Here is a 27544-nt window from a genome sequence, read left to right as displayed (position 1 = left end):
ACTGCTTCTCTACTGAAGCTCCCCCTTTCCTTAAGCTGCTCCTCTACTAATGCTCCCCTTCTGCTTAAGCTGCCCCCTTGCCTGTGTCATGACCCTAGACAAAGGACCAAAACCCTCTCTGAATAACAGTGGAAACGGCCCCCAAATCTCATAGTACACTGTGCAATGACATATGTAATGTAGCTCTGTCTCTGGCTCTAGCTGGCATAAGAGAGAGAGAGAGAGCCAAGCACGAGAACAAACTGGATTCACGAGACAATTCTCTACACTTGATCATATAATTACACTCTGAGCTCTCATTGAGGTTTCAGGACATGGATGTCATTTCTATTGCTCCTTTGCGAATTTTTGCAAAGCTTTTGATACAATATCTAGAGCAAGATTGGTGTATAGATTGTATAGTTGGTTTTTATGTATCAAACTACACACGGTATCTTGGTACTTTATGAGATGATGACAAGTAGAGTGCCTGCACCAGAGTGGCTATCAGAGAAGTTCACTCCACCATTGGAGTGAAGCAAGAACGTCGGCTCTCTCTTACACTCTTTGGTATGCATATTGATGAGGTATCAGACTATTTCGGTAGAGAGGGTGATAGAGGTGCACGATTGTGAGGCACCTAAATACCCTTGTTGCTTTATGTGGATGATAGTAATCTCATTATTGAATTGTCGAAGGGGCTATAGAGAGTTGAATGCATTAAGAAACTATGCACATGATTTATTTCCATAGCTAGAGACAATCTTTACAGAGAGGTGGTAGAGAGCCATTGACATCCACTCACGAAGTACTGAGCAGCGTAGGAGGCTTTATGATATCTTCCACTCACTAGCAGTTATGTCTTTCTTGCCTATGATTTGATGAATCTTGGTGGCTCTGCTTTAAGGCAGGCTACAGATTCTCTTCATGCAATCCAAGATTCACTAACACCATTCTAGGATTATTGTTTGGAATGCAAGCTCGTTGGAATTAGGTCTCCACCCTAGAGCTTGAAGCCTATCTCCAAACAGACGTTCATTCTAGGCCTTGTATCAGGATTGTGGATATCTCTCCACAAGAGTTTATTGGAGAGCTCGTTATGAGTCACCAGACCAGGCAAATGAGATTTTAGCACAGAGCCTTTTGGATTAGAGCAGAGATTTCTGCTATCTCACTGGATGGAGACAGGGCATGGATCTCTTTGGTCTGGATGAGGGTCTCGCAATTACAATCGATTTCCAGGCCTTCTTCCAAAGTTTTCACCATATATCTCAGAGATTGGGAGGAGCTTGGGAGTTTTAATTGGTGAGGGTCAGACCCCGTTCGGAGAGAGGCAATAGGACCCTCTTTCTCTATGAGAGAGGCAATAGCTTTGAGACGCACAAGAGCATATGCAACCCTTGCACGGTTGGAACAGATGCACTCACTAATACAATTTCAAGATTCCTGAACTCAGCTATGGCTGTGTGATTCATTGGTGCCATTCACATTATTGTACGGGGTACAAATTAGGGGACTTAGGTCTAGACCATCAAAGTCAGCCTCGTCGCGGATATATAATGGATGGAGAAATTTGGAGAGACCTCTAGTCACTACACTCTCTAGGATGATCCGATGTAAGGCCATGGTTCCACATGAGGTCGTTACAGTGGAATTGGGAGTTACCTTGATTTTGGTTGAGACCCTTACTAGATCAACATCTTACATGCATGACGTGTGGGAGCTTTCACATCATGTTTATGTTAGATTGGCCCTCAAGTCGTCTTGACAACTAGCCATGGGGGGAGATTCTAGATGTTGGTATGCAAAGAGATCAGCTTGCTTTTAGCTGCATGGCTTTACTATGGACCCATTTCCACCCTTCAAATACTTTTTGGACACACCATCGTTGGCATTTACACTTTTAGAGATCAACAATATTATCAAGCAGGATATCACACAAATTCCTCGGCAAGATATATGGACTCACACCTCTCGCAATAGAAAAAATTGACACCTCCTCCCATCAGCTACAGATAGAGACCAGCATTTACCCCAAGGCAGCGGATATTACAGCTATACAACTTAGAGCCAGAGACAAAGGAGCATTACATATGTGGGTACCCAGTATATTATGAGGCATGGGGACAATTTAATTGTCCCCATGCCTTGGCCTTTGTCCAAGGCGATGGATTACACTAATTAGAGAAGCCTTGGGCTTTGTTGCTGGCGATATGCAGGCATAGACATGCTTCATTATGGAGTTCCACGCTGTCTAGCAGAGGACCCATTCAGAGGCAGGTAACAAATTTTTTCCAGAGTAGCAGCTCTCAACATGACCCAGGACACGTTTGTTTTCAGCTCATGGGATTGTCCTAGATAAAGCTACAGAGATTAGTAGGACTTGATGCCCTCGTATTTCTCACAATCATGACACCAACATGTTTACCATTAGCGCATCCAGGCCATTATTGAGAAGCATAGAGAAGCTCCCATGCAAGGAGGAAATTGTGGCCATGATGCAGCAGCCGATGGAGAGTAGATGTGATGGAACTTCAGTGGCAGCTCAGTGAGGAGATCACACTTTGGAAGATAGGCCACTAGCTCGGTCTACTGGTTCACTTATTTGTTCACATTTTAGTTTTGTTACCTTGGTCTTTTGTATTTTCTTGATGGACAATTCGACCATATGATGATGATGTAATTTTCTGGTCTCTTAGGTATTCTAGGCCTTTTGCAAACCTAAATAAACATTTTATTTTAATTTCAATTCTCCTTCCATCTAGGGCTTTCCTAGTAGGTTCTATTTGCTGCAGAGAATTCACAGGTCCTTGGTGCCAATTAATTTTTCTTATTTGACTTTCATTTAACAGATAATTGTTCAAGATGCCAGAAAGATGCAAATGCCTCTTGTGTTTTTGCCTATTTCGCACCAATATGGAAAGAACAAATCACACTTAAATGTTGTACCAGGGAGATGTGCCATGTGATAGCACAAGCTGAATAGAAGCTCTTTTTGCAACTTAAAACCACTCTCGAGAAGCCTGCAAGATGAAGTTTTTAAACTATCAAGATAAAGCCATGGGGTTAAACCATCCACACACACGCACACGCACACGCACACGCACACACACGCATTTCTTTTCAGTGAGAACAAGTTTGTGTCGATTACATTTTAAGGCCTCAAACTGCTGAGTGAAATATCCCCCAAGTATAAGACATTCACAAAGAGAATAAAGGAGCTCAAAACTGCAGCCCAGAGAGAAAACAGGCATGCTCTGGCAGTGCTAAACTCAATCGGCGAGAAATAGCGAGGAACCTTCCAAAATTGGTGTTAGTAAATGATATTCCGGCCATTCTATAACTTGACAAAGAAAATCCTGAGCATGAGTGTAAAGCTACAACCTGTGAGGTACAACCTAATTGTGTCAAGGGAAACATTAACATACAGAAGAAACAAGGAGCATACATGTGACGCACCTGAAGCTAGTCTATAGGGGTGGCTGCAGATGCAGAGTGGTATAGTCACTTTTGGTTGACTATGGACTTGGATGTGGATTGCGTATTTTGATAGTCAGTTTTCAGAGTGTGAATCAGTGGACCAGACAGATGTGGGCCACAAACAGCTCGAACAACAGCTAGGCCTTGGCCTGGACTACCTTTTTGGCTTTTTTGGATGCCTGCTTTTAGGACCCCTTGTACTGTTTATAAGCAAGGCCAGGGCCTCTCTCCTGGAAGATTTGGCTTGGGACCATCGCAAGAGAGAGGACCCTCCGCAAGTTGTACCTTCGTTGATGGTATGTTGTGTTGCATCCTTGTATTTGGACGTCTAGCTTGGTGTTTGGGCACCCCCTCGTGCAAAATATCTTTGCTTCTTTAGCTGGAAAGGTGCCTCGCATTTTTGATTGACTTACAATACTTGTCTTCGATGAACAACCAATGTAGCAGGTCACATAAAGGAGTTCATGGAATTTTGTTTCCTTTGGTCACGAGACCCTGTTTAAATTTGAGCATGCTGACTCCACAGTTAACATTTTGTAGTGGAGATAATGTGTCGTGCTCTCTACAGTGAGTGCTTCTCAGTGCAACGTTGTCAAGAAGTGCGAAGTGCGGCTAGGAAAGCGCGGGCCTCTGACTGTGAGAGTTCGCAGCAAAATCAAGCAAGGCGTAGATGATTTGAAGCCAAAAACACACTAAAAAAGAACAAAACTCCAGCCATGAAAGCTTATCTTTGAAAAAGAATCAAGATCAACTCAAAACTCTTGTGTGTGTGATGATTTGGTGTAGCCTCACTGCCAATTACACAATTGTAGTGCTCTTTCGCCCTGATAAAAACCCTACACAAACGCTTCAATTCTCCGTCGTAGCCATTTCATGGAAGCTTCAGAACTTCATTATTCATTCCCAAGTGGTTATTTGAAGAGGGGAAACCCTAATTGTGGTGGCCTCACAGCCTCGAATACAGGGTTGGAACAACATGGGACTGCACTAGCATACCTTAGGTGCAGGCTTTGTAACCCTTCACAAAGGAGCTTGTAGTGCTGATATTGATGTTCTAAAATGCTCCCTTACTTCTCATAGTCACGGCACCGTGAGTGATGTGGCATTTTCAGCCATTTTTGACCAATTTAGGGTCTTTTTTGACCATTTTATGACCATTTTTGGTCATATTTAGCCCAAAAATACCCTTTTTTGCCCGTAAAAAGCCCAAACGAGCTGGGAAAAATCCCTAAAATTATGGAAAAATCCCATTGGGCTTAAATTTCATCTTGAACCTCATTTTACCACTTGCCAAGCACTTTGGATGCATCTCTTCCGTCCGCGCATGAAACCTGCTACTCTTGGCCGAGATCGCCCGCATTGAACTTTCTAGGCAAAACGAGCGTGCCACTTCGATACACTTGACATTTGTACATTTCTAAAGCAAATAGGCATATATGTATGTGAAAAAGCATTCCATAGTGCCACGTCGAGGGCCTCGCTGTCCCCACAAGGTATATACAGAGCTGCAATCGTGGCATCTATTTTCGCATATATCACACTATGTACATAATAGCATTTGGTCCCACATAGCAAAAGCATTGAGAGTGAGGTAGATAATTTAGTTTCACATTATGCACGTGCCACAGCACGACATCCACCCTCTCTAAACCTGCACATCCTCCGACATGTGCCACACATAGCTTTTGCAAGTTCAGTCCTCATTTAAGTCAACATACATATCAATTTTATCATCACTTGCAGTGAAGTCCAGTGCATCATCATCTCTTTCTTCATCCTCATCCATAATATGTTCATCAGAGCCTTCATTTTGACTTTCTTGTGAAACAAAGGGATCTGTATCGCCTCTTCTTTTGAACAATTTAATTCTTTTCCCTGCAATGGGAATCTTCATTTCTGTACCATCCAACTCATGCAAGGTATAAGTTGCATTTCCATGTACATGCTTAACCACGTAAGGGCCAAACCATCTCTTTGAAAGCTTTCTTATCGCTTAATATTGGTTATTAAGACTACTGTCATACACCAACACCCAATGACCTTCCTCAATAGCTCTAGGTCTAAGCCTATGCCTTTTATCAAATCAGTCCTTATTCTTCAACCTTGCATCTTTTAATCGTGCTATTGCAATCTCAATATCTTGAGGCCTTCTTTCTAATTCTTGTATGCGCAAAGCAAGAAGGTCTTCCCTACTTATTCCATCTTCCCAAGGAAATACATTCCATGTGGGAATTACATCCTCAATTGGCATTATAGGTTTCTGACCATACATCAACTCAAAAGGAATATAACCAGTAATTGAGCTATGAGTTGTACGATCAGCCCATAAAGCATAAGGCAATAACCTAGGCCACTCTCCCATTTTACCTTTGCAAGCCTTAGCCAAAGCTTTAATGATAGGAGGATGCCCACGTTCTGATTTACCATTCCCTTCAGGATTGTATGCAGTTGTGAGAGCGAGTTTAATGCCCAATCTAGAGAAAAAGTCCCTTGCTTTGTCAGCATCCAACTCACCCCTATCCGCTGTTATTTTTCCAACACAGCCATAACGGCTAATTACATAATCTAAGAGGAACTTACATATCCCTTCTGTGCTTTTTGTTCTTAGAGCACGACCTTCAACCTGATTAGTTAAGTCTTCTCGTGCAAACACTATGTATCTCATTGCCATAAACCCAATGGCATTGTAACCAAATCTACTACCCACTTATAATGCATGGCCAATGGGTAAGTAAGGTGCAACCCATCACGATGACGTACATTTGAATACATTTGACAGGTTTCACAAGACTCCATAAAGTGAGATACATCTTTATACATACCTTTCCACCAATACCTATGTTTCATTTTAGTAAAGGTGGCCCATATCCCTCTATGTCCAGCATAAAGACTCTCATGAAACTTTTTCATAAGCTCATTTTGAGAGTCCTGATCATTCACGACTCTCAACGGCATTCCATTTCTTTGTTTTAGATGCTTCCACAAGTATCCATCTTTCAAAAAGTATCCATAGGCTTTTCTGCGTATTCTTTTGAACTCTTGATCCGTCCACCCTTCTTGCCTTGTCAGAGTGCTCAGATAACGTCCAACGAGCAACCAGTCACCTTGATATAGGTCCTCTGTAAATGACTCGAGTGCATTTGACAGGCAAACATGATCACCCTTGGCATGAGAGATATTATAGAACCTTGTGCCTACATCATCGCCTTCGACAACCATGTCTTCTTCATTTTTATACCTTGCTCTTGAAAGCATACCCGCGACCGGATTATCTTTTCCTGCAATATGGTTAAATTCTGGATTTAAGGACTTTATGTAGGCAATCCATCTCAACATAGCCATGTCAGGAGTTGAGCAGCTTGTGATCATTCCAAGAAGAGATAGACAATCAGTCTCCACTATTACATTTGCACCTATCAAATACTCTCTATCACATTTCAGGGCTGTAACTGCTTCCCATAATTTCCTTTTCACCTGTGGATAATTGCGTTGACGAGCACTTAGGACTTTTGCTCCAAATCTCACTACATATCGCTTACCGTCTTCATCATCTTGGCCAATCGCCCATCCAATTCTTGTGGGGCTAGTATCTACTGTCACAATCACATGTCTTCCACAATCATAGTTTACTTTCCTCAAAGTTGGTGACATAAGCAACAACTTCTTTAATTTTCTCATGGCATGTGTATGCATTTCTTCCCATTGAAACTTTTGGTTCTTTCTCAAAAGTTGATACAAAGTCTTTGCTACATGTGCATAATGCGGAATGCAGATAACATAAAACACGTATACACCCAAGAACCTTCGAACCTCAGTGACATTTATGCATTTCTCTTTCATTGTTGAATTACATCAATCTTTGCAGGACAAGGCCTTCTACCATATGGCCCACACATATGTCCTACAATAAGAACTTCATTCACACAAACACTGACTTTTGGCCAGACAAGGTAATGTTCACTTCTTCCAACCTTGACAAGATCTTATCACAATCATTGATATGGTTTGCCACATACTTGCGACACCCCCTCGAGTCCAGAGCCACATCTATATCACCTACATCACATCCTTTGATTGGCACATCATCAAGGAAAGGCATTGTAGTTTGAGGTATGAAGTCACATAGGACTTTGTTCATACCATTCATCAGATGTGCAACTGAATTAGTTACTCCCTGAGGTAAGGTGCACATCCTTACCAGGCCCAAAGGTGTCCTCATGGTAGTCAGGTCCCTGCTTTCCATTGCTAGTTGAAATTGCTCATACCCTGAGTACAAATCTCCCATAGAATATATTGCCCTTCCTGTAAATGCCTCTGCAAATTCATCTACAATGGCCTTGTACCCACATTTCTGATTGTCACCTTGTTTACAGGTTGCATATCCTGAATAAAGCGTAAAGAACCATTTTTCTTTGGAACTGTGAACCACCTGTTTAAATATGGAGCACAAGAAGGCTCCAAAATACCCATCTTGATCTTTTCATTAAGCAGCTCAATGAGTTTTGGCAAATGAGCCTTTGGAACTGGAATAGGCCTCAAGTTCCAAGGTACATGAGGGATAGTGAAGATCACCATAGGAGCCACAATGGATGGATCAACACACCCTATCTCATTAGGCTCAAATACAAAAGCTTTTCCGTGTTTGGCAAGCATGTCTTTTCAGCTTTTGTCAAACTGTTCTCGCAACCAACCTTTGACTCCTTCAAAGATTCCTGTGTGAACTTGTGTCCAATCTTGCTTGGGTCACGAAGGCTAGGTTGCAAAGCAGCTTGTTCCATCTTATTTGTGCAATCTTTTGGTAGAGGTAATGCCACTGATTTCACTTTCTTTGCCACAGACTTGTACTTGGTTTCCACTCGTACATCAACACCTTTAGCATTTTTGAAATCCTCAATGACTTTATACATTTCTATTGAGCAAACTTTCACAACCTCATTTCTCATACGCAAATTGCAATCCACTAAAGACTCCAAGTCTTGCATAATATCCACAAACGAACACTCATCAAACACTCCTGTAATGCATTCATCATTTTCTAGCAAACCATTCATCTTCAAACCTCTTTGTACACTATTTACATGTTGTCGTTAACCCCGCTTTAAGTCCTCACACTTTGTAAAAGAAGTAGATCCATAGCCTGTTAATCTTACAAAATTTGAAAACGTTTCCTTTGCATATACATCATGCGAGAACTTTTCTCTTCTTTTACCATTGCAATCCCGCTCTACAATGATACATAGCCAAAACCCCTCATATCCCTGTAGTCCTTGAATTCTTTGTTTGTCTTTGGCAAGGGTTGCTTTCTAAGACTTTCACGGTTCCTTTCATGGTCCACATAAACAGTAAGGAACTGTACTGCACGCTTCCCATCCCTGCTCCTTATCCTAGCATAAGCTGACCCATCGTCCATCACCTTGGTTTCCATGCGAGTAGCAAGCGATGTATGGCTGCCCAAGGATAAGTGGATATGTAGACATCTCCTATACAAAGAAATTTTGGTAATCTTTTACATCCCCTATAGTCACCTTTACATTTGGATAAGCTCCGTACAACTCTCCTGATGAGTTGTTTGCTGCACGGATCATCCATCCATGATTTATATCAATTGGCCATTTTCCCTTTTGATATAAACTCTTTGATATAAGATTAATTTCTGACCCATGATCTATCAGCGCAATATATGGCTCTTCTAAGTCTCCCACTTTTACCAAGGTCTCACTAGTTGCTCTTGCCTAGTGACTCTTCAAGTAGTAACTCTTGTGAGTAGTCTCGACTTCATCTTTATCATCCAAGAAATGAACCTGTTTTACTCCTCCCCTAGACTTGTAGCATCCAACAATAGTTTCATCACCTTGCTTGCCATAGACCTGTACTCCCTGTGCATTTAAAGTCTCTTCTTCACCCTGCACATGGATAGATTCAGTAAGAGATTTCCGCTTCCTCTTGATGATATCAATTATCTCTTCATGGAACTCCCTCTTTGCTATTCCAAGGACCTCACCCAACGTAAATTCCACCTTACTGTTCAAAATCCTCTCTTCCAAAACCTTTTTGAGGTCTGTTGCCGCCTCTATGTCTGATTGGAGCTTGTAGGCCGGACCCTTTGCTTTGGCTTTCATTGCATCCTTCTTCTTTTCTTTAGAGGCTTCTTGCATAGGCACTTCGGGGACAGGCATCGAAGGTGATCTAGGAGGCACTGAGTCATTTTTGTCCCCACTCCTCGTCGCCCGTTTTGAAGGCCCTTCATCCCCATTCTCACGCCTACGTTTCTCTTCGACAACGGCCTCATTGGCTTGACATTTGGCAATGTATGCATGCACTGACAAAGAGTCTACAGGGTCATTCCAACCTGTTTCTAGACGAATGCAATCTCCAGCTTCATGTAAAACCTCTTTAGTCATTTTACCTTTCACAGCAGACTCTATTGCCCATGGCCACAATTCTCCAATCCCATTAGATGCTTCTTCTTCAACCTTGACTCCCTTTTGCTTTATAGGCTCCACCTTCAACCCATAGGCGGCTGCCTCAACCATTGAGATGGCATGGCTAGTAGCCATGTCCTCGACTAGCTTCTTCATTCCACCTTTGCCAAAGTTTGTACCCAAGAGCTTACCTGTTTCACTTAAGTGAATTTTACCATCTTTAAAGAAAACAAGCTCCTTTGTCAAAGCATCTTTGAAACTTTCACAATCCCTTCTTGCATGGTCAATACTATCACTCCATATGCATTTGTTTACAAAGCCTTCTCTGCTTTGAGGTCGCTGCCCTATAGGTTGACCTGATGGTTGCCCCTTCTCTTCTAGCCTTGTAAGCTTTAACTTTAGCTCTTGCATTCCTTTAACAATATTATCCAGGATGGACTTGTCACTCTTTGGAACCACAATAACAGGCTTTATAGGACTCTCTGGAACACTTGGGACTTGAGTAGGGTTGACAATCATCTTGTCTCTTCGTCGTTGTCGCTTAGTTAGCAGCGAAATGGCGTATTCAACTTCATTCCAATTAGTCTTTAAGCCTTGTTCCGCATCCTTGTCCTCAAGTAGTAACTCTAGCTTCAGGGCAATGTCGGTAAAAAGGGGACCCTTCTGGTAAGGGACATTTGCTCTGATAGTGTCCATACTCCCCGCACCTGTAGCACAAAATTGGCCTATTTGAGGGGCGAGGTGGTCTCTGCCCTTGCTGCATGGGACCGGAGGCTGACGTGTAGAAGCTTTGGGGAACTGAAGGAGTACTAGCATGATAAAAGCTGGGAGATGCAAAGTTATTGTGCATACCTTGCTGCATAGGAGGTGTTGTCAGCAGAGGTGGCAACGGGTTTTGATGGCCATAGGGTGAGACCATGTTCGATGCAGGTGCTAGCCCTTATTGGAGAGAAGGACCTAGACTTTGTGGTATTTTCCGCAACCCCTTGATATAGTAGCAATCCTTGTCTTCGTGCCTAGATTTTTCGCAGAAGTGGCAATAAGCCCGAAGGGGACAGTCCTGTGGAGGATGCCCTGGAGAGCGACACGAGCTGCACCATACCATAGCCTTAGTCTCTTGTTGAGACCGAAGCTCTTCTAGCTCTCTCTTGATTTGATCCAAAGTCTCAAGATGTGGGGGTTTCTCCTGGCGAAGAGAGATATTTTTCTCCTCTTGAAGAGCGCGTTGTAGTTTTAGGGCTTAAGTTCTCTCTGTAAAGAAGTCAATGGATCAGCAGGACTTTCCGAACACACAGAGGAGGTCTCTATGTGAGGGGAGTTGTTGAACAGCTTCCTAGCCCCCTCTATCCTAGTAGCAGTTGCGATGAACTCCTCCAAAGTGGCGTCGGGCCGGAGACTCTCTCGGAGTTTTTGTTGAGAAGTTTTGGGAAGCGCCTTCTCCACCCACTTCTTCACCATAAATTCACCGGGTTGTTGAGGAAGCTTGGCAACCAGAGACTTGGTTTTAGTCATAAACTCGGCAAAAGTCTCCTCTGGCTGGAGCACCATGTTGGCTAACTCATCCAACACCTTCTCTTGGTAGTCACCGGGCCTGAAAGCTGCACAGAACTGTTGACTTAAGGCTGCCCAAGTTGCAAAATGGTTCTCTGCAAACTGGCTGTACCATTTGTCTGCTAAGCCATCCAAGGTGGATGGAAAGAGTACCAAGTAGGCATCTTCCCTGTTAAGACCACGACCCCTTTAGAGAGATACAAATCTCCTTGCATGGTCGTCAGCATCTTCTGAAGAGAGTCCTTTGAATGTAGGGAACTTGATGTTTACCTTAGCCAAAACGCTAGCCAACAGCTCCATGGCCCCTTGCTGAGCCTGTAGACAGTAGCATGTAGCAGAATAGGAGAGAGCTTTACTGGAGAAGGAGATCTCGAAGATGTGGAAGCGGATGAAGGAATGGGTGATGTATGTGGAGGGATAGGTGATGAGGTTGATGGACTTCTACTCGGTACCAAAGGTCGTCTTCTGTTATAGTACTTCAGAGGGCTCAGTAGTGCGCTTTGACGCTCGACAGACCGCCTTGTATGTGTCATGCAGTGACAACCAATCCCACCAACCTTCGGACAAGAAAACCTTGAACTGGCTGAAGACTGGTCTAGAGTCTACTAGACCAGGCAAGTGACTAGACCATGTTGGACCAGGACGAGGAGGACTAGACCAGGATCGAGGAGGTCTAGACCAGGGACGAGGACATGTTGGACCAGGGCTAGAGAGGACTAGACCAGTTGGACCAGGCGAGAGGGGACTAGATAGTTGGACCAGGCTTTAGGAGAACCGTGCAGGGCAAGGTCTGCGAAGCTCGGCAAGGTAGGTGAAGCTAGATAAACCTAACTAACTTCAAGATTTGCACCTCACAGAGTGAGATTTCAGTTGAGGTCCCACCGTGATCGCCAAAATGAGAGCACCTGTAGCGCGGATAATGTGTCGTGCTCTCTACAGTGGGTGGTCCTCAGTGCATGTGCGTGACAATCTCACTCAAATAGACTGAACAGAAAGGAAACAATAGACGTCAACAGAGCTCACAAAGACACAACATCAGACCAGAACATATGACTCGACTCTCTCAAAGACTGATACAGACTCTGGCATGGCAGCACACTCAGCTCCAACCCATGACTCACAGGCACAATGGGGGTGTCGAGGCTCAGATGTGCCGGGATGGTGAAGCAGTGCTCTGTGCATAGACTCACTCTAGACGACTACGTACAAGATAATCTCACCAGCTCAAACGACTACTCATATGTACCACCATAAAGAGCCACCAACGGCTCATAAATATCTAGTCAGCTAAGTCTATCTCCAAACTTTGTGGTGGTGGTGACTTGGCCACGATGTCCACTAGACCGCTGTCGGTACCCTGCCACGTGTCACCCCCAGCCCAGAGGGTCCGTCCAGTGTGAACCAGACCAACTGTGACTAACTGTCCAATTGTCTGCCTGTCCTGTGAAGTGACACTGTAGCCCTGCTACATTCGCGTCGGGTTTACCAAACTTGTGTCAAGAAGTGCGGAGTGCGGCTAGGAAAGCGCCGGGCCTCTGATTGTGAGAGTTCGCAGCAAAATCAAGCAAGGCGTAGATGATTTGAAGCCAAAAACACACTAAAAAAGAACAAAACTCCAGCCATGAAAGATTCTCTTTGAAAAAGAATCAAGATCAACTCAAAACTCTTGTGTGTGTGATGATTTGGTGTAGCCTCACTGCCAATTACACAATTGCAGTGCTCTTTTGCCCTGATAAAAACCCTACACAAACGCTTCAATTCTCCGTCGCAGACATTTCATGGAAGCTTCACAACTTCATTATTCATTCCCAAGTGGTTATTGAAGAGGGGAAACCCTAATTGGTGGCCTCACAGCCTCGAATACAGGGTTGGAACAGCACGGGACTGCACTAGCATACCTTAGGTGCAGGCTTTGTAACCCTTCACAGAGAAGCTTGTAGTGCTGATATTGATGTTCTAAAATGCTCCCTCACTTCTCATAGTCACGGCACCATGAGTGATGTGGCATCTTGAGCCATTTTTGACCAATTTTGGGTCCTTTTTTGACCATTTTATGACCATTTTTGGTCATTTTTATCCCAAAAATACCCTTTTTTGCCCGTAAAAAGCCCAAACGAGCTGGGAAAAATCCCTAAAATTGTGGAAAAATCACATTGGGCTTAAATTTCATCTTGAACCTCATTTTACCACTTGCCAAGCACTTTGGATGCATCTCTTCCGTCCGCGCATGAAACCTGCTATTTTTGGCCGAGATCGCCCGCATTGAACTTTCTAGGCAAAACGAGCGTGCCACTTCGATACACTTGACATTTGTACATTTCTAAAGCAAATAGGCATATATTTATGTGAAAAAGAATGCCATAGTGCCATGTTGAGGGCCTCGCTGTCCCCACAAGGTATATACAGAGCTGCAACCGTGGCATCTATTTTCGCATACATCACACTATGTACATTATAGCATTTGGTCCCACATAGCAAAAGCATTGAGAGTGAGGTAGATAATTTAGTTTCACATTATGCACGTGCCACGGCACGACAACGTGCGTGAGATCTCACTCCACAGAATGAAAACACAAAAGACAATGAATAACAGAGCAACCACACCAAGACTCAGCAGTGGAACCTGAACAGCATGAACATCGACTAGCTCAAAGAAACCAGTACAAACTCTTGCATGGCAGCACACTCAGCTCCAGCCCAGAGTACTTACAAGTACAATGGGCGGTGTCGAGGCTCAACTGTGCTGGGATGGTGCAGACAGGATGTGCGTAAACTCAGGATGCTAGACTCAAGAAGAATGACCACACAAAGTAGATGATGATCCCAATGACTCCAAACAGCTACCGATATGTATAACCATAAAGAACCACCAACGGCTCATAAATATCCAATCCAGCTAAGACTCTATCTCCTAATTGTGGTCGTGGTGGTCTGGCCCCGCATCGGCTAGACCACCACCCGTATGCCTACCACATATCACTGCCCAACAGGCGAAAGTCCATCCACTGTGAAACCCAGCCCAATTGCAACTAACTGCTTGTCCAATGCCTAACACTGAAGCCCTGCTATAGGTTGCCCGCCACAAAACCACTCACCGTCTCGGTGAGAGGAACACTATACTGCAAAGAGAACCGAGAAGTCACTATATGTACAAAAGAAAGATGAGCAGAGCAATGCGCTCCTGTCACCCAAGAGAAAGAGTCGTCACCACTACTGCACCAGAAGTATCCACCTCTAGAGGAGGAGCCATCAAATCGACGGTGGAAGGTTGTTGCTGCTGAACTCTACTGCTTTGGACAAACTGGCTCCCTGTGATTGGAGCAGCCACCTGTTGTGCAGCAAATGGCATGAAGTGTACTTAGACTGTCTACTAACACAGCCATGACGGTGCGCACTAGCAAGGCCGTCGCAAGGAACGCTCTTTGTCGATTGCATATGTGGTAAGGAAGCCGACTGCTAAAACCCATAAGGATAGTAGGTAAACTTTTGAGGCTGAGCATATTTGACAAGAGTTTGTGTAGAGGGTCCCATGAAATGTATAGAGGTACCTGATTGTGCATACCCAACAGTAGTCTGTACCTCTATCCCCTGCCCTGTCCAGCCATATCCCCTACTCACTGGAGCGTGAAATCCGATATCACGATGGAGTAGCATCTCCTGAAGCCCCTGCATTTGAGCTCGGAGGTCGTCAATGATTTTAGACTTTTCTTGCAATGCGTGTTACAAAGCAAAAATAGTAGCGTCTCTATCCGCAATCACGCCCTCTGCAACACACAGAGATCCCTCCATAGCTGCATATGTGGTGGAGTGGTGCTGATGAGTAGCAGCCAACCGCTTTGCTCCAAGCTCAATGGTAGCAATGGCCTGCCTAGACTCCTGCAGTATCTCCTCAGATAGCCGAAAAAGTGAGGTAGAGTCCGTTATTGTTGAAGATCCTGTAGTAGTGGCTGGCGGGATAGGTATCTCTGGTGAACTGGTAGGATGGCTAGTTGGTCTAACTGAGACAGGTGGAGTGGGTGTAACTGAGATGGGTATAGGGAAGGAGACAACTGTAGCGGGGTTAGGTAAGGTAGTCATCGTGGCAGGAGTGAAAATGGGAGAGGGAGGGTGAGATGGAGCAGCCGTAGCTGGTGGGGCATGCATAGGGTGATCCGAAACACCTGAGCATATCACCAGACCATCAGAACAAGTAGTAGCGAGAGTAGAACAAGGAGCAGGAGTAGATAATGGTCGGCGGACAGGGTGCTTCACTCGAAGTTGTTGACTCTCTGATACTGGCAAAGATATTAGGGATGTTGCTGTGTCCTTCACCACTTTAGCCCTTTTCTTCTTTTTCTTCTCAAGTATTGGGTCGGACGTATTGGCCACAAATTTACCTTTTTCTTTTGAGTGCCTTCCTTGCATATCAACATCCACATCCACAAGGCTAATATGGATATTGATTACCCAAGCCAACATCGGCGCTGCAAAACACTAAAAGCTCGACTGGACAAATTGCACCTGCGCTCGAAATCTTTTGGCCCAGGACCGTTGGGATGTGTAAAGAATGTGGTGAAAGCCACAAGGGATAGTGTGGATCAGTTAGAAGAGGCCATCATAGAAGGAAAACATTGTGCACACCTCGCAACTCTTCTTTAACTGTTTGGCATCTCTGAGAAAAAAGTAATACTTGAAGACATCCAACCACTCTTTATTCCTTGCATGGTCTGGATGATGAGGATGGAGCAACTCTTGACAAGCTTGAATGGTGGCATCTCTGGAAAGCTCAGAGAATGTGCACGTGGCCGGCTTTAATGACGGAAAGGTGGTCATCCCTAGTGCATGACCAATCCTTGTAGCAGTAAGAGTGTGACTCCGTACTTTGGGAAAACGATTCAAAATCTCGTGAACCATGGCCACAGGCACATCCGTGGGTAAATCTGCATCCGCTAATGCAATAAGACCTAGATTCTACAATTGATCTTGGGAAAGCAAATCTTTGAGAGAAGGATGGGGTAACTGCAAGTGAAAGTTCAATGTGAATTTAGCCTGACTTTTGATGTAGCAAGCCTGCTGATTTCATGACTTAACAGTTTATGCTCAAAGTCAGGACTCTGAGCTGTAATCAGAGTCGACCCTGGTAGAAGGTACCCTATAGCTTTCATCACTTCCTTCACTCGAAGTCATCTCAGTAACATCATGACTGCTTTCACCTGATGCAGCATCCTCCGGAGAACTACTCTTTCTGTACAAACAAGCAGGCTTTTTGTGCAAGACCTCCCGTCGCATTTGCCTACTGCCCGTCATATTGACAGTTACACTCTGCCGGATTAACCTGAAGAAGAATCGACGCTTTGCAGAAGATGGGAACGCTTTGCGGACGCGGATTCATTGGCTAGGTATGGAGTTGCGCTGGACGATGGGTGGGTAGAGGCGAGGGGTTTTATGAGGGGGGCGAGGGTAGGGACGAGAGCATCTAGAGATGGGAGAGGGCAAATGAGTAGGGGCGAGGGTAACTGGAGAGGGGCAAGGGGGTGTGGGTAGGGGCGAGGCAGTTGGGTAGGGGTGAGGGTAACTGGAGAGGGGTGTGGGTAGGGGCGAGAGGATAGGAGAAGGGTGAGGGCTAGATGGTTAGGGGAGAGAGGGTAGGATAGGGGCGAAGGCTAGATGGTTAGGGGCGAGAGGGTAGGGTAGGGGTGTATAGGGGCGAGAGGGTGGAGGATAAGGGCGAGGGGTAGCATAGGGGCGAGGGAGAGTGTATAGGGGCGAGAGGGGTTGGGTAGTTCTTCAAAATGAAGGAATTAAGCAGGGAGATTTTGATGATTTCAAGCCTGATGACCTGATGAGGAAATTCTCTGGCCTGTGCCATGTTGAAGGTGGCGGAGATGAATACAGTATGGTTGTGAATACCAGACTTTTGGGGAGGATAGACTAAGAAGATAGAGGGTTTTGTAGAACTTTTGCAAAGTAAACATACACAGCTATGTTCCCAAAGGCTTACAAACAGAACATAATGCCACTTGCGAAATGAAGACCTCCATTAAGAGTAAAACTGTAGCTAGCTATCCTCTGAAAAGAAAGGGACACATCGAAGGGAAGTAGACAATCCAATTGAAGATGAGAAGGCTCCATAAAAAAGTTCCATGAAAAGGAGAGAAATGCCCAATTAGAGATCGAGACCATAGTGCAACTGAATAAGAATACAGATTCAATGCACCCAATAGGAGAATGTTTAATTAAAGAACACTAGTATATAGATGGGATCAATTGAAGAACTTGTGGGACAGAAGATAAACATAGTCATCAAGAAGAACATTGTTTAACAGTGGGACAAATATGAAGGTGATGCAAGGACTGCAATGAGATAAAGACAATTGATAGAAGTGAGTTGAAAAGGTGGCAGGTTGGTAGGAAGCACAAGGCTGAGGCTAGCGCCAGACTGAACGAAGGGAGAAGGCACTCTGCATGTTAAAGTACTAGTAGGGAAGGATGGTTTATGGTGAGTGGTAGTAGCATTTGATCTTGGAGCGATTTACCAGCGGCGGCAAGGAAACACCTTCCAAAGAAACTAACTATACCGCACCCTGTGGAAAAATCTCCTGTACTATGTATGACCCTTGCCAGGCTAGGACCAACTTCTTGGCTTTTTTCTGATATCGAGTTTGATAAAGGAGCACTAGTGATCCTTGCATTAGTTTTGGTTTTTGGAGATGGCGATCATGTCATGCCTTGCGACAAAGCTGCTCTGCCTGCAAAGCAGGAGAAGCCAATCTACGGCTTTCTTCCAACAGGGAGAGACGAGAGATAGAGGCAGATTCCATACCCCAAGTGGCACGCAGACTACCTACTCGAAGGGATCCTGAGTTGAACTCGAACGGAGCTATGGCTTCCAAGCCGAAGTGGAGTTGAAATGGCTTGAAGGTGTGATTCGTTTTTGCCTTGAAGGAAGTGTGGTATGCCCAGAGGGTGTCGTGGATAGCTTGAGCCCAAGAAGCTGGATGGAAATGACATGCTTTCCGTAGGAGGGCGATCAGAACCTTGTTTGTGCTCTCGGCTTGCCCATTGGCTCTAGGGTAATAAGCACAAGATTTGCGACGAAAAATCTTGTAGTTGATCAACAAGGTTGAAATCATCTCGTTGACAAAGTGACTGCCCTGGTCACTGGTGATCTCCATCTCTCAAATGATAACCATGCCATGGAGACCTGCAGAGGACGGTTAGATTGCTTACTTGGTTTGGGACCACAATGCTAACAAACATCACAAACTTTGGCATGTGCCATTGTATCCCAAAAAACTTATTAAGGCCATCGTAGACCACTCTGTAGAATTTTCTGGGCCGTGATGTGACCAGGGTAATGGCCACCACTGGGACCATTGTGGGCATCCTCCTGAATATGCTCAACTTCATGAGGGGAGACACACCGCATTAGAACACCATCCGGTCCCGACTTGTAGAGCTAGCCTCCAATCAGAGTGAATGGTCTAGACTTCAACGACAATCTTCTCTTCTGCAGTGGAGATGCATTCTCTGGGTACAACCCAGTGGATAGTAAATGCAAGACATCGCTGCACCATTCCGGAGTTGTATCTACTTAAAAGAGATTGCTATTTGGACAGTCATCTGCAATCTGTTACCAATACATGTGGTAGTGATGTGTGTGAACACACTGGGATCGCTGGGGCATTTTTTCTCTCTTTAGGAGGTTTTTTCCCCCGTGCATTGTATATACGCCCATCACTCTAGGGCTGTCTATCTTTCTATTGCACACTAAGTTGTACACTCTCAGTTGTGTGCCTTGAGCTTCCTTCGTCTTCTCCAAGATGTGTGCGTTTCTCTGCAACCCTAATTCCAACAATTGGTATCAGAGCAGGTGCCGTCCTCCCGGGCTTAGTCGCCAGCAGCTCCACCACACGCCTGCTCACTTTCTCCGATTTTAGTGAGCTTTGGCGAGCGTTCGCAGATCGATAAATTTTTTTGGTAAGCTCGTAGAGTACAGGTTGCTCAGATTTCTGATTCGGGCTCATTTCCGCCTCCGTTTCCACGTTTCCACTACAGGCAGTACTGCACAGGCTATTTCGTCATTTTGTGCAGAATTTTTGTCAGTGCCGTTCTTTGCATAACAGGTGGCTTAAAGTCCTCTACGGTTTGTGCTATATAGCACGTGTTGTTCCTGCTTCATTTCTCCTCTTTACGGGCAGTTTTCACATCAGGTGCAACATTTACCATGGTTGACAACAACATAGATGTGTTCAAGATGTTTGCTGCTGAGGACAGGTTGGATGGGGACAATTACCCTATGTGGGCTTACATGATGCAACATGTTCTTGTGTCAAAGAGCGTCTGAAATATTGTGCAGGGCATTGATGTACGTCTTGGTTCTGAGGATGCAGGTGATGTTGAGGATGTTGCAGGTCTTGCTACAAGAATTGCTGCTATTAGAGTTGTGTTTTGCCTACGGCGGAACAATCTCGTTGGGATGTAAAGGATGCGCAAGCTCATACATTGATTGCGTAGTCTGTGAAGTGCATCATTGTTCCTCACATTCGTTCAACAAAATCTGCAAAACAGGCTTGGGATATTTTGGCTGGTCTTTATGCAAGTCACAATGAGGCTAAAATTGCTTTGCTGCGTAAAGAGCTGGAATCGAAGATTATGCATGAGGAAGATGACATGGACACTTTCCTTGCTGGTGTCAAGGATATCAATGAGCAACTTATATCTGTAGGTGAAGTTATCTCAGACAGTTTCCTTGTGCAGATTGTTCTTGATGCCTTACTAGATTCTTACCAAACTTTTGCTAGTACTTGGAGACTTATGACCCAAGGAAATCCTAAAGTTGTCAAGTTTGATGCATTATGCACATTGCTGTTGCAAGAGTCACTTTCCAGAAAAAATAGGACTAGGCAACGTGCAGTTGAACAGGCTCTTATTGCTTCTCAAGAAAGGGTGGTAATAGCAATGCAGCCACTTCTTATGGTTCTACTGCGAGTGGCAAAACTTCTGTTCCTAATGCTTCTACTGGCAGCAATTCGTCTGGAAATTTTGGTGATAAGGACAAAAAGAAGATGCGTTGCCATTATTGTAAAGCTAATGATCACTTGATCAAGCAGTGTCCTAAGTTGAAGGCCAAAGAGGCTAAGAAGAAAGAGGGTGGTTCCAATGCAAATGCTTGTTCCACTACAAATGTAGCCATTGTTGAGTCTGCTTTGAAAGGAGACTGCGTTGCTAACGTTGATGTAGAATGGGCTTTTAGTGCAGAGTGCACTTACAATCCTGCTGCCCATGATGCATGCATGCAGTTGCTACAGATTCACATGTGTGGTATTTCGACAGTGGTGCTACAAAGCACATTACCTCACATCGTGAATTGTTCACCTCTTTCGAGTCTGTCCCTCATGTGAATTTAGTCACTTGTGCCAACAACGCCTCTTATCCGGTTCAGGGAGTTGGAAAGATTGTGCTTACTGCTGCAAATGGCAGTTCTGTCACACTTGTTGATGCACTTCATGTACCTGGGATCAAGAAGAATCTTTTGTCTGTATCTGCACTTGCTAGACTTTTGTAGTCAAATTTGTGGATGACAGATGTACAGTTCACGATCTCAGGTTTGGTGATGAAATTGTTGCATCTGGGCTTTTGTGCCGTGGGCTGTATAAGCTCACTTTGTATGACAAGTGTGGACAAATTTTGCAAATGCAATTGCAGATTCAAGGGCCATTTCAGATGCAAAACTTTGGCATGCACGTTTTGGTCATCTAAATTGTGTCAGTTTGCTGCGTTTGCTTAAATCTGATAAGGTTGCTTCCTTGTTGCCTCTTGAAGCACCTGTCAAACATGTTTGTGAAGGTTGTATTTTGGGTAAAATGCAGCGTTCTAAGTTTCTAAAGGATGGTTGAGTTAGGGCCACATGCAGATTGCACCTTGTGCATAGTGATGTTTGTGGGCCCATGCAAACTCCGTCTTTGGGCAATTACCTTTACTTCGTGACTTTCATTGATAATTACTCCAACAATTCGAAGTTGCTTCAACAATTTTTGGCTTCAACAATTCGAAGTTGCTTCAACAATTTTTGGCTATGGCTGAAAATGTATCGAAATGTACTGTTGGCACTCTCCGTTCCAATCGAGGGGCGGAGTATATGTCTCATGAATTTAATGCATTTCTGGCTAGTCGTGGGATAAAACACCAATGTACAATGCCTTATACACCTTAGCAAAATGGTGTTGCTGAGAGAAAAAACAGGTCACTTATGGAAATGGCACGATGTATGGTCAAAAGTCAAGCTTTGCCGCATTCTTTTTGGCTTGAGGCCATCATGTGTGCCACTTATGTACTTAACAGGTGTCCTATGAAAGCTTTGCACTCTATTACTCCATATGAAGCATGGCATGATAGAATGCCGTCTATGGAGCACATGCGTGTTTTTGGCTGTTGGGCATATGCTTTGGTATCACAAACATAGCGCAGAAAATTGGATGATAAGGCTATCAAATGTATTTTTGTTGGTTATAGTGCTCAAAGCAAAGGTTATAGGTTGTATCATCCGCAAACAAAGCGTATTCTGGTTTCACAGGATGTAGTGTTTGTGGAAGATTTTGTTCAGCCCTTGCTGTCATGTACTAGAGACAGTAATGTAAGCTCACAAGACATTTATGACACTTTGTTGCCTCTTTTCAGTGGTGGAAATACGTATGTAAATTCCATTGAGGCAAATGTACAGCCTATGGGGGTTTCAGAAAATGTTATAGATCAGCCTATTACTGATGCAAATGTACATGATGTACTTGGTGAGGAAAGGGCTGAAAATGAGCAGGCTAGAGGTATGCCAAAATGGCTGGTGCATACATTACGTGACAGTAAATTGGATGCACCTTTGTCTAGTCGTACTCGTTCAGGCTCTCTCCATGCATCTTATGCATCAGATTGTTATGCTTTGGTTGTGTCTAGCTTACATGATGTTGAGGAACCTCTATCTTTTGATGAGGCACAGAATTCAGAAAATTGGATGGCTGCCATGCAATTAGAATATGATGTGATGCACTTATAGTAAATGACACATGGACTTTATGTGATTTGCCTCCTGGCAAAAAGGCCATTGGTACGAAGTGGGTTTAGAAGTTGAAACGCAAGGCGGATGGTGAGATCGATCGCCATAAGGCTCGACTTGTTGCAAAGGGTTATGCATAGCAAAAAGGCATAGATTATGAAGAGACTTTTGCTCCCACTTGTCGTATGACTACTGTGCGTTTTCTATGTGCATTGGCAGCTCATTTTGGTTGGGATGTACATCAATCAGACATTGTTGTTGCTTTCTTGAATGGTGACATATTTGAGGAAGTTTATGTAACGTAGCCTCGCGGTTTTGTCAAGAAAGGACAAGAGGATAAAGTGTGCAGATGTAAAAAGGCTTTGTATGGGTTGAAGCAATCTCCTTGTGCTTAATATGAGAAAGCTGACACTCATTTGGTCAAACAAGGTTTTCGTAACAGTCCAACAGAAAGCACATTGTATGTAAAGCGTGAGGGTGATGTACTTCTCATTGTGGTTCTTTATGTAGATGATTTGCTGATCACTGGACCAAATGAGAGACATATTGCTGAATTTAAGGCTGATTTGAATGCTACTTTCAAGATGAAAGATTTGGGGCTGTTGCATCATTACTTGGGTATACAGTTTAAGCATTGTGATGGTGGTATTGCCTTGTGTCAGAAAAGTTACATAGAGACATTGCTATGTAAGTTTGGACTTGAGGATTGCAAACCTATTGCCACTCCCATGGAAACAAGTTTGAAATTGAGTCTTCATGATGCTGGTGATCCTGCAGATGTCACTCTTTACCAAATTGCTGTTGGCTGCCTCATTTATGTATGCAACACGAGGCCAGATATTCAGTTTGAAGTCTCACAGGTCATCAGATTTATGCATAGCCCAGGGTCTAAGCATTGGCATGCTGTCAAGAGGATTTTCCGCTACCTTAATGGCACTTTACATATTGGCTTGTTTTATACCAAGAAAGGATCATTGCCGCTAGACTTACATGCTTTTTTAGACTCAGATTGAGCTGGTTGTTTTGACACGAGAGTGTCCACAAGTGGTTTTTGTTTCATGCTTGGTAGTTCATGTATATCATGGTTGAGCAAGAAGCAACCTATTGTGGCCACTTCTAGTTGTGAGGTTGAGTATAGGACAGTCTTCACAGCTACGGTTGAGTGTGTATGGCTCATACGCCTTATGGTTGATTTGGGTGTTGGACAGGACACTGCCAACACTATCTACACTGACAGTCAAAGCGCATTGGCAATTGCGAGGAACCCAGTTTTTCATGCTCGCACAAAGCACATTGAGGTGCATTACCACTATGTCAGGGAGAAGCTCTCAGCAGGAGAGATCAGCTTGGCTTATGTGCCAACACAGGACAACCTTGCAGATCTTTTCACAAAGGCATTGTCTCGTGAGAAGCTCGAAGCTTTCCGCAAAGCTTTGGGCTTACTCCCCTTTGTGGACTAATCATGTCCTCAGGGCATGGAACTTCCCTTTACTCATGTGGCAGCTCTCGTTCAGCGCATCACTCTAGGGGGGATTTGTTACCATATACATGTGGTAGTGATGTGTGTGAACACACTAGGACCGCCGGGGCATTTTTTCCCTCTTTAGGAGGTTTTTCCCCCCGTGTATTGTATACGCCCATCACTCTAGGGCTGTCTATCTTTCCATTGCACACTAAGTTATACACTATCAGTTGTGTGCCTTGAGCTTCCTTCGTCTTCTCCAAGCTGTGCGCGTTTCTATGCAACCCTAATTCCAACACAATCCCTGTGGCTTCTTCACCTGTTTGAATGCGAGAGAGGTGGTCAGCAATGACATGATGCTTGCCTGGAAGGAGAACCACTTCAAAATCAAACTCTTGAAATAAGAGTAGCCACCGCCATACTTGACCTGCAACTTGTGGCTTATTCAACAGAAACTGAAGGACATGGTGATCAGTAATAATTGTGAAGTGAACCCCTAATAGATAGTGACAAATTTTTTGAAGAGCATACACAATAGCCAAACCTTCCCTTTCTATCGTGCTGTAGTTGCGCTTTGCTTTAGTGAGCTGTCGACTTGCATAGTACACAGGCTGATCTAGACTGAACTCCTTGCTAGGTTGAGTCAGCACAACACCCACAGCTAGTTGATTGGCATCCGTATGCACATGAAAAGGGAGAGACCAATCAGAGGCAGCTAGAATAGGTGCTTCAGTGAGGCATTTACTGAGGTAGGCAAATGCTTCAGCCTCGAGCTTTGACCATTTAAAGGGTACAGTAGCACTCGTAAGAGGTGTCAATGGTTGAGCCACTTCTGCATACATACGAATGAACCTGCAATGATAGCCTATATGGCCTACAAAGCTCTGAACACCTTTAGAATTGATGGGAGGAGGCAATTTCAAGATGGCAACTATCTTCTCTGGGTCAGGTGCTAATTCTTTAGCAGACACCACATGGCCCAACAGTGTACCTTCAGTGACCAAAAAATGACATTTGTTCTGATTGAGCTTCAAACGTGCCTCCCTGCACCTGAGGAAGAGGGCAGAGAACTGAACAAGGTGCTCCTCTAGATTCTCCAATGGGATTGAACATTGAGCACCCGAGAAGGTTGAAAAATCATCCATAAATATGCAAAGATGATCTGTGAGCAAAGGACAAAAGATGAGATATACTGTGTGATTGAATGAAGGTGAAGCATTTTTCAACCCAAAAGACATTTTGGTATAAATGAAAATACCCATGGAGTCACAAAGCCGTCTTGATCCGATCACCTGGATGGATGCCCAACTGATTATAGCCACTGAAGCCATCCATAAAACTGCAAAGTACATGCCCTGCTACATCTTCGAGCACACGCTCAGTGAAGGGTGTGGAAAAACCATCTCGGATAGTTACCTTGTTCAGAGTGCAATAGTCGACGCGCACACAGATTTTATTGGATTGCTTCTTAAGCTCTATGACCATGGGTGATAGCCACTTAAAGTGCTCCACTGGTACAAAAATCCCTGCTTCTTGCATTTTTTCGAGCTCTGACTTGACACCTTTTGCATACTTGAGATTGAGCTTGTAAGCACGGCCTCGGATTGGCTTAGCCCTGTCAACCAGAGGAATAATATGGACACCCAATTCCAGTGGGATTCCCTCCAAATCTTTGTAAGACAAAGAAAAAACATCATGAAAAGAGTACATAAAAGAGACTACTTGATTGAGTAGCACGGGATGATCCCATAACCAAGCGGCTAAGAGGATGTGTTGAGGGTTGTCAGCGTCACCCATATTGACTTCTTTGACTGGGTCAAGAGGTGTAGCTGGTGAGGGTGCATCAGAAGATGAAGATTGAGCCGCCTCTTGGAGCTTTGAGATATCATGGGTTGGTGTCTGATCGATGTGAAAATCAGCATACTCTTCTTTGTAACCATCCTGGTGGAACCTCCTCGAAGGGTAAATCCTTGGACACAGCACAGTTGGGGAGTCAAGCACAAAGGAGGCTAAGGGGAGAGGTGAGGTGTTGGTGAACTCTTGCAAAGGGGATTTCTTTCCCCTTCTATGATGTGTTATAGGTTCACCAAGGCCGATGGCTTCCATCAAGGGGGCAACAATAGTATGGTCCTCTGTGACCGTCAAACTTGCTTCAAGATGATGCGGCTCACTGATCTTAGCTAGATGAGCAGGAGAAGAGGGCGTATCCTCAGGCAAGGGTTAAATAGAGACCCCATAGCATGGCAGCGATGTGGTAGCCTCCAACCACTGCAATAGAGCTTCGTTGGACCCGTTAGGTGCGATAGGCTGCTCGAGGTCGGGGTTGGACTCCACTGACAGGGAACTATGATGAACTACTAGATCCATGCCTCCTTTGAGTCGAATTGATTGCATTGGGGAGCCAGGAGTATGTATCCACATGGCGTCGTTTCCCCAATCATGAAGTGCTTTAGTGTGCCGTAGCCATGGTCTACCGATGAGTAAAGAAAATCCGCCCTCAACCTGGGGAAGACGAACCACAACAAAGTCCAAGCTAAAAGTGAAGTCTTGTACCTGCAGAGGCACCTTGTCCACTATGCCCATTGGGTGGACTGTCCTCTGATCGGCCAATGTAACTAAGGGAGCTGGGCAGGTCGGCTGCACGCCTAAAGCCATCATAGTGAATGGTCGACCAATGTAACTGTGAAGGGAGCTAGGTGGGTCAGCTGCAGGCCTGAAGCCATCATAGTGAATTCAGGCATAAGATTGATGCCAGATCCCCCATCAACTATAACACTCGAAATTTTTTGCCCTCGAATAGACACAGTTAGACAGGTACTCTTGTAATCAGTGAGAGGAACAGAGGGATATGAAATCATATAAGACTCAGAGGGTTGTATTGGTAGGTGCCCGCCATAGGACCTTGCACCGGGGTACAAAGATTGAATGACTGTGAGAGTGTCACTTCGAAGATTTGCATCCAGCTTGAGCATGTCGTAAAGGGAGACTTGTTGAAAGGTGTTCTTCAGTATAGTCTTTGTTGTCTACTTCTCACTTTTGGGCAAGACTTGCTCTGGGACTTGAGCTACTGCAAGTCATCTATTACTTCCAAGATAGCCTCATCAATCTCAGATAGCATAGAGGTCGGTCGGCTGGCACAGGGGATGGCTTGTCAGATGTTGTAGATGGACGAGGTTGTTGAGGAGGAACTGGAAGAGTTGGACCTTTTGGAAGACTGAGGCCTAGGGCTGCTCGTTGTGCCCTAGTGAGCATACCAGTGAGCTTCTCCACTTGCTACCCCTTATCCTTAGGGGTAACCACATGTGTAGCAGGTGATGGTTGAGGAATGGTGCTTACCGCAATCAGGTTGATCTTTGGAAATGTGAAATCTTGTTGGTTTAGACTCGGGTTCAAAGACGTAGATGCTCGTTGCTTTGGACAATCTTTGCTGTAACGATCTTTAGCCTCGCGGCAATAGCGGTAAGGCGGAGATCCTTCAGGAAGGGGACACTTACTTTGGTAATGTCCATACTCCCCACACTTGTAGCATAGAATGGGGTGATTGGATGGGCGAGGTGGGGAACGAGGTGGTCACTCCTCTTGCTACATAGGGTTGGTAGCTGAGGTGTAGAAGCTCTAAGG

At 44.6% G+C, this 27544-nt stretch overlaps 1 protein-coding gene across 2 annotated transcripts in view; it reads right to left on the bottom strand.

Moving 5' to 3' along the window:
• The window catches only part of LOC147417850 (uncharacterized), a 285145-nt gene that overhangs the window by 24543 nt on the left and 233058 nt on the right, over positions 1 to 27544 (bottom strand). For both annotated transcript variants that reach the window (XM_086506721.1, XM_086506722.1), the window contains one exon: positions 2929 to 3002. In XM_086506721.1, the coding sequence (XP_086362847.1) occupies positions 2929 to 3002 (74 nt within the window). The remainder of the gene's footprint in view (positions 1 to 2928; positions 3003 to 27544) is intronic.

Source organism: Adiantum capillus-veneris, chromosome 30, assembly GCF_014529385.1.
Source record: "Adiantum capillus-veneris isolate H3 chromosome 30, ASM1452938v2, whole genome shotgun sequence".
Lineage (NCBI taxonomy): Eukaryota > Viridiplantae > Streptophyta > Polypodiopsida > Polypodiales > Pteridaceae > Adiantum > Adiantum capillus-veneris.
The sequence above is the reverse complement of the archived record's forward strand: the minus strand, read 5'-3'. Positions and strand labels throughout refer to the sequence as shown.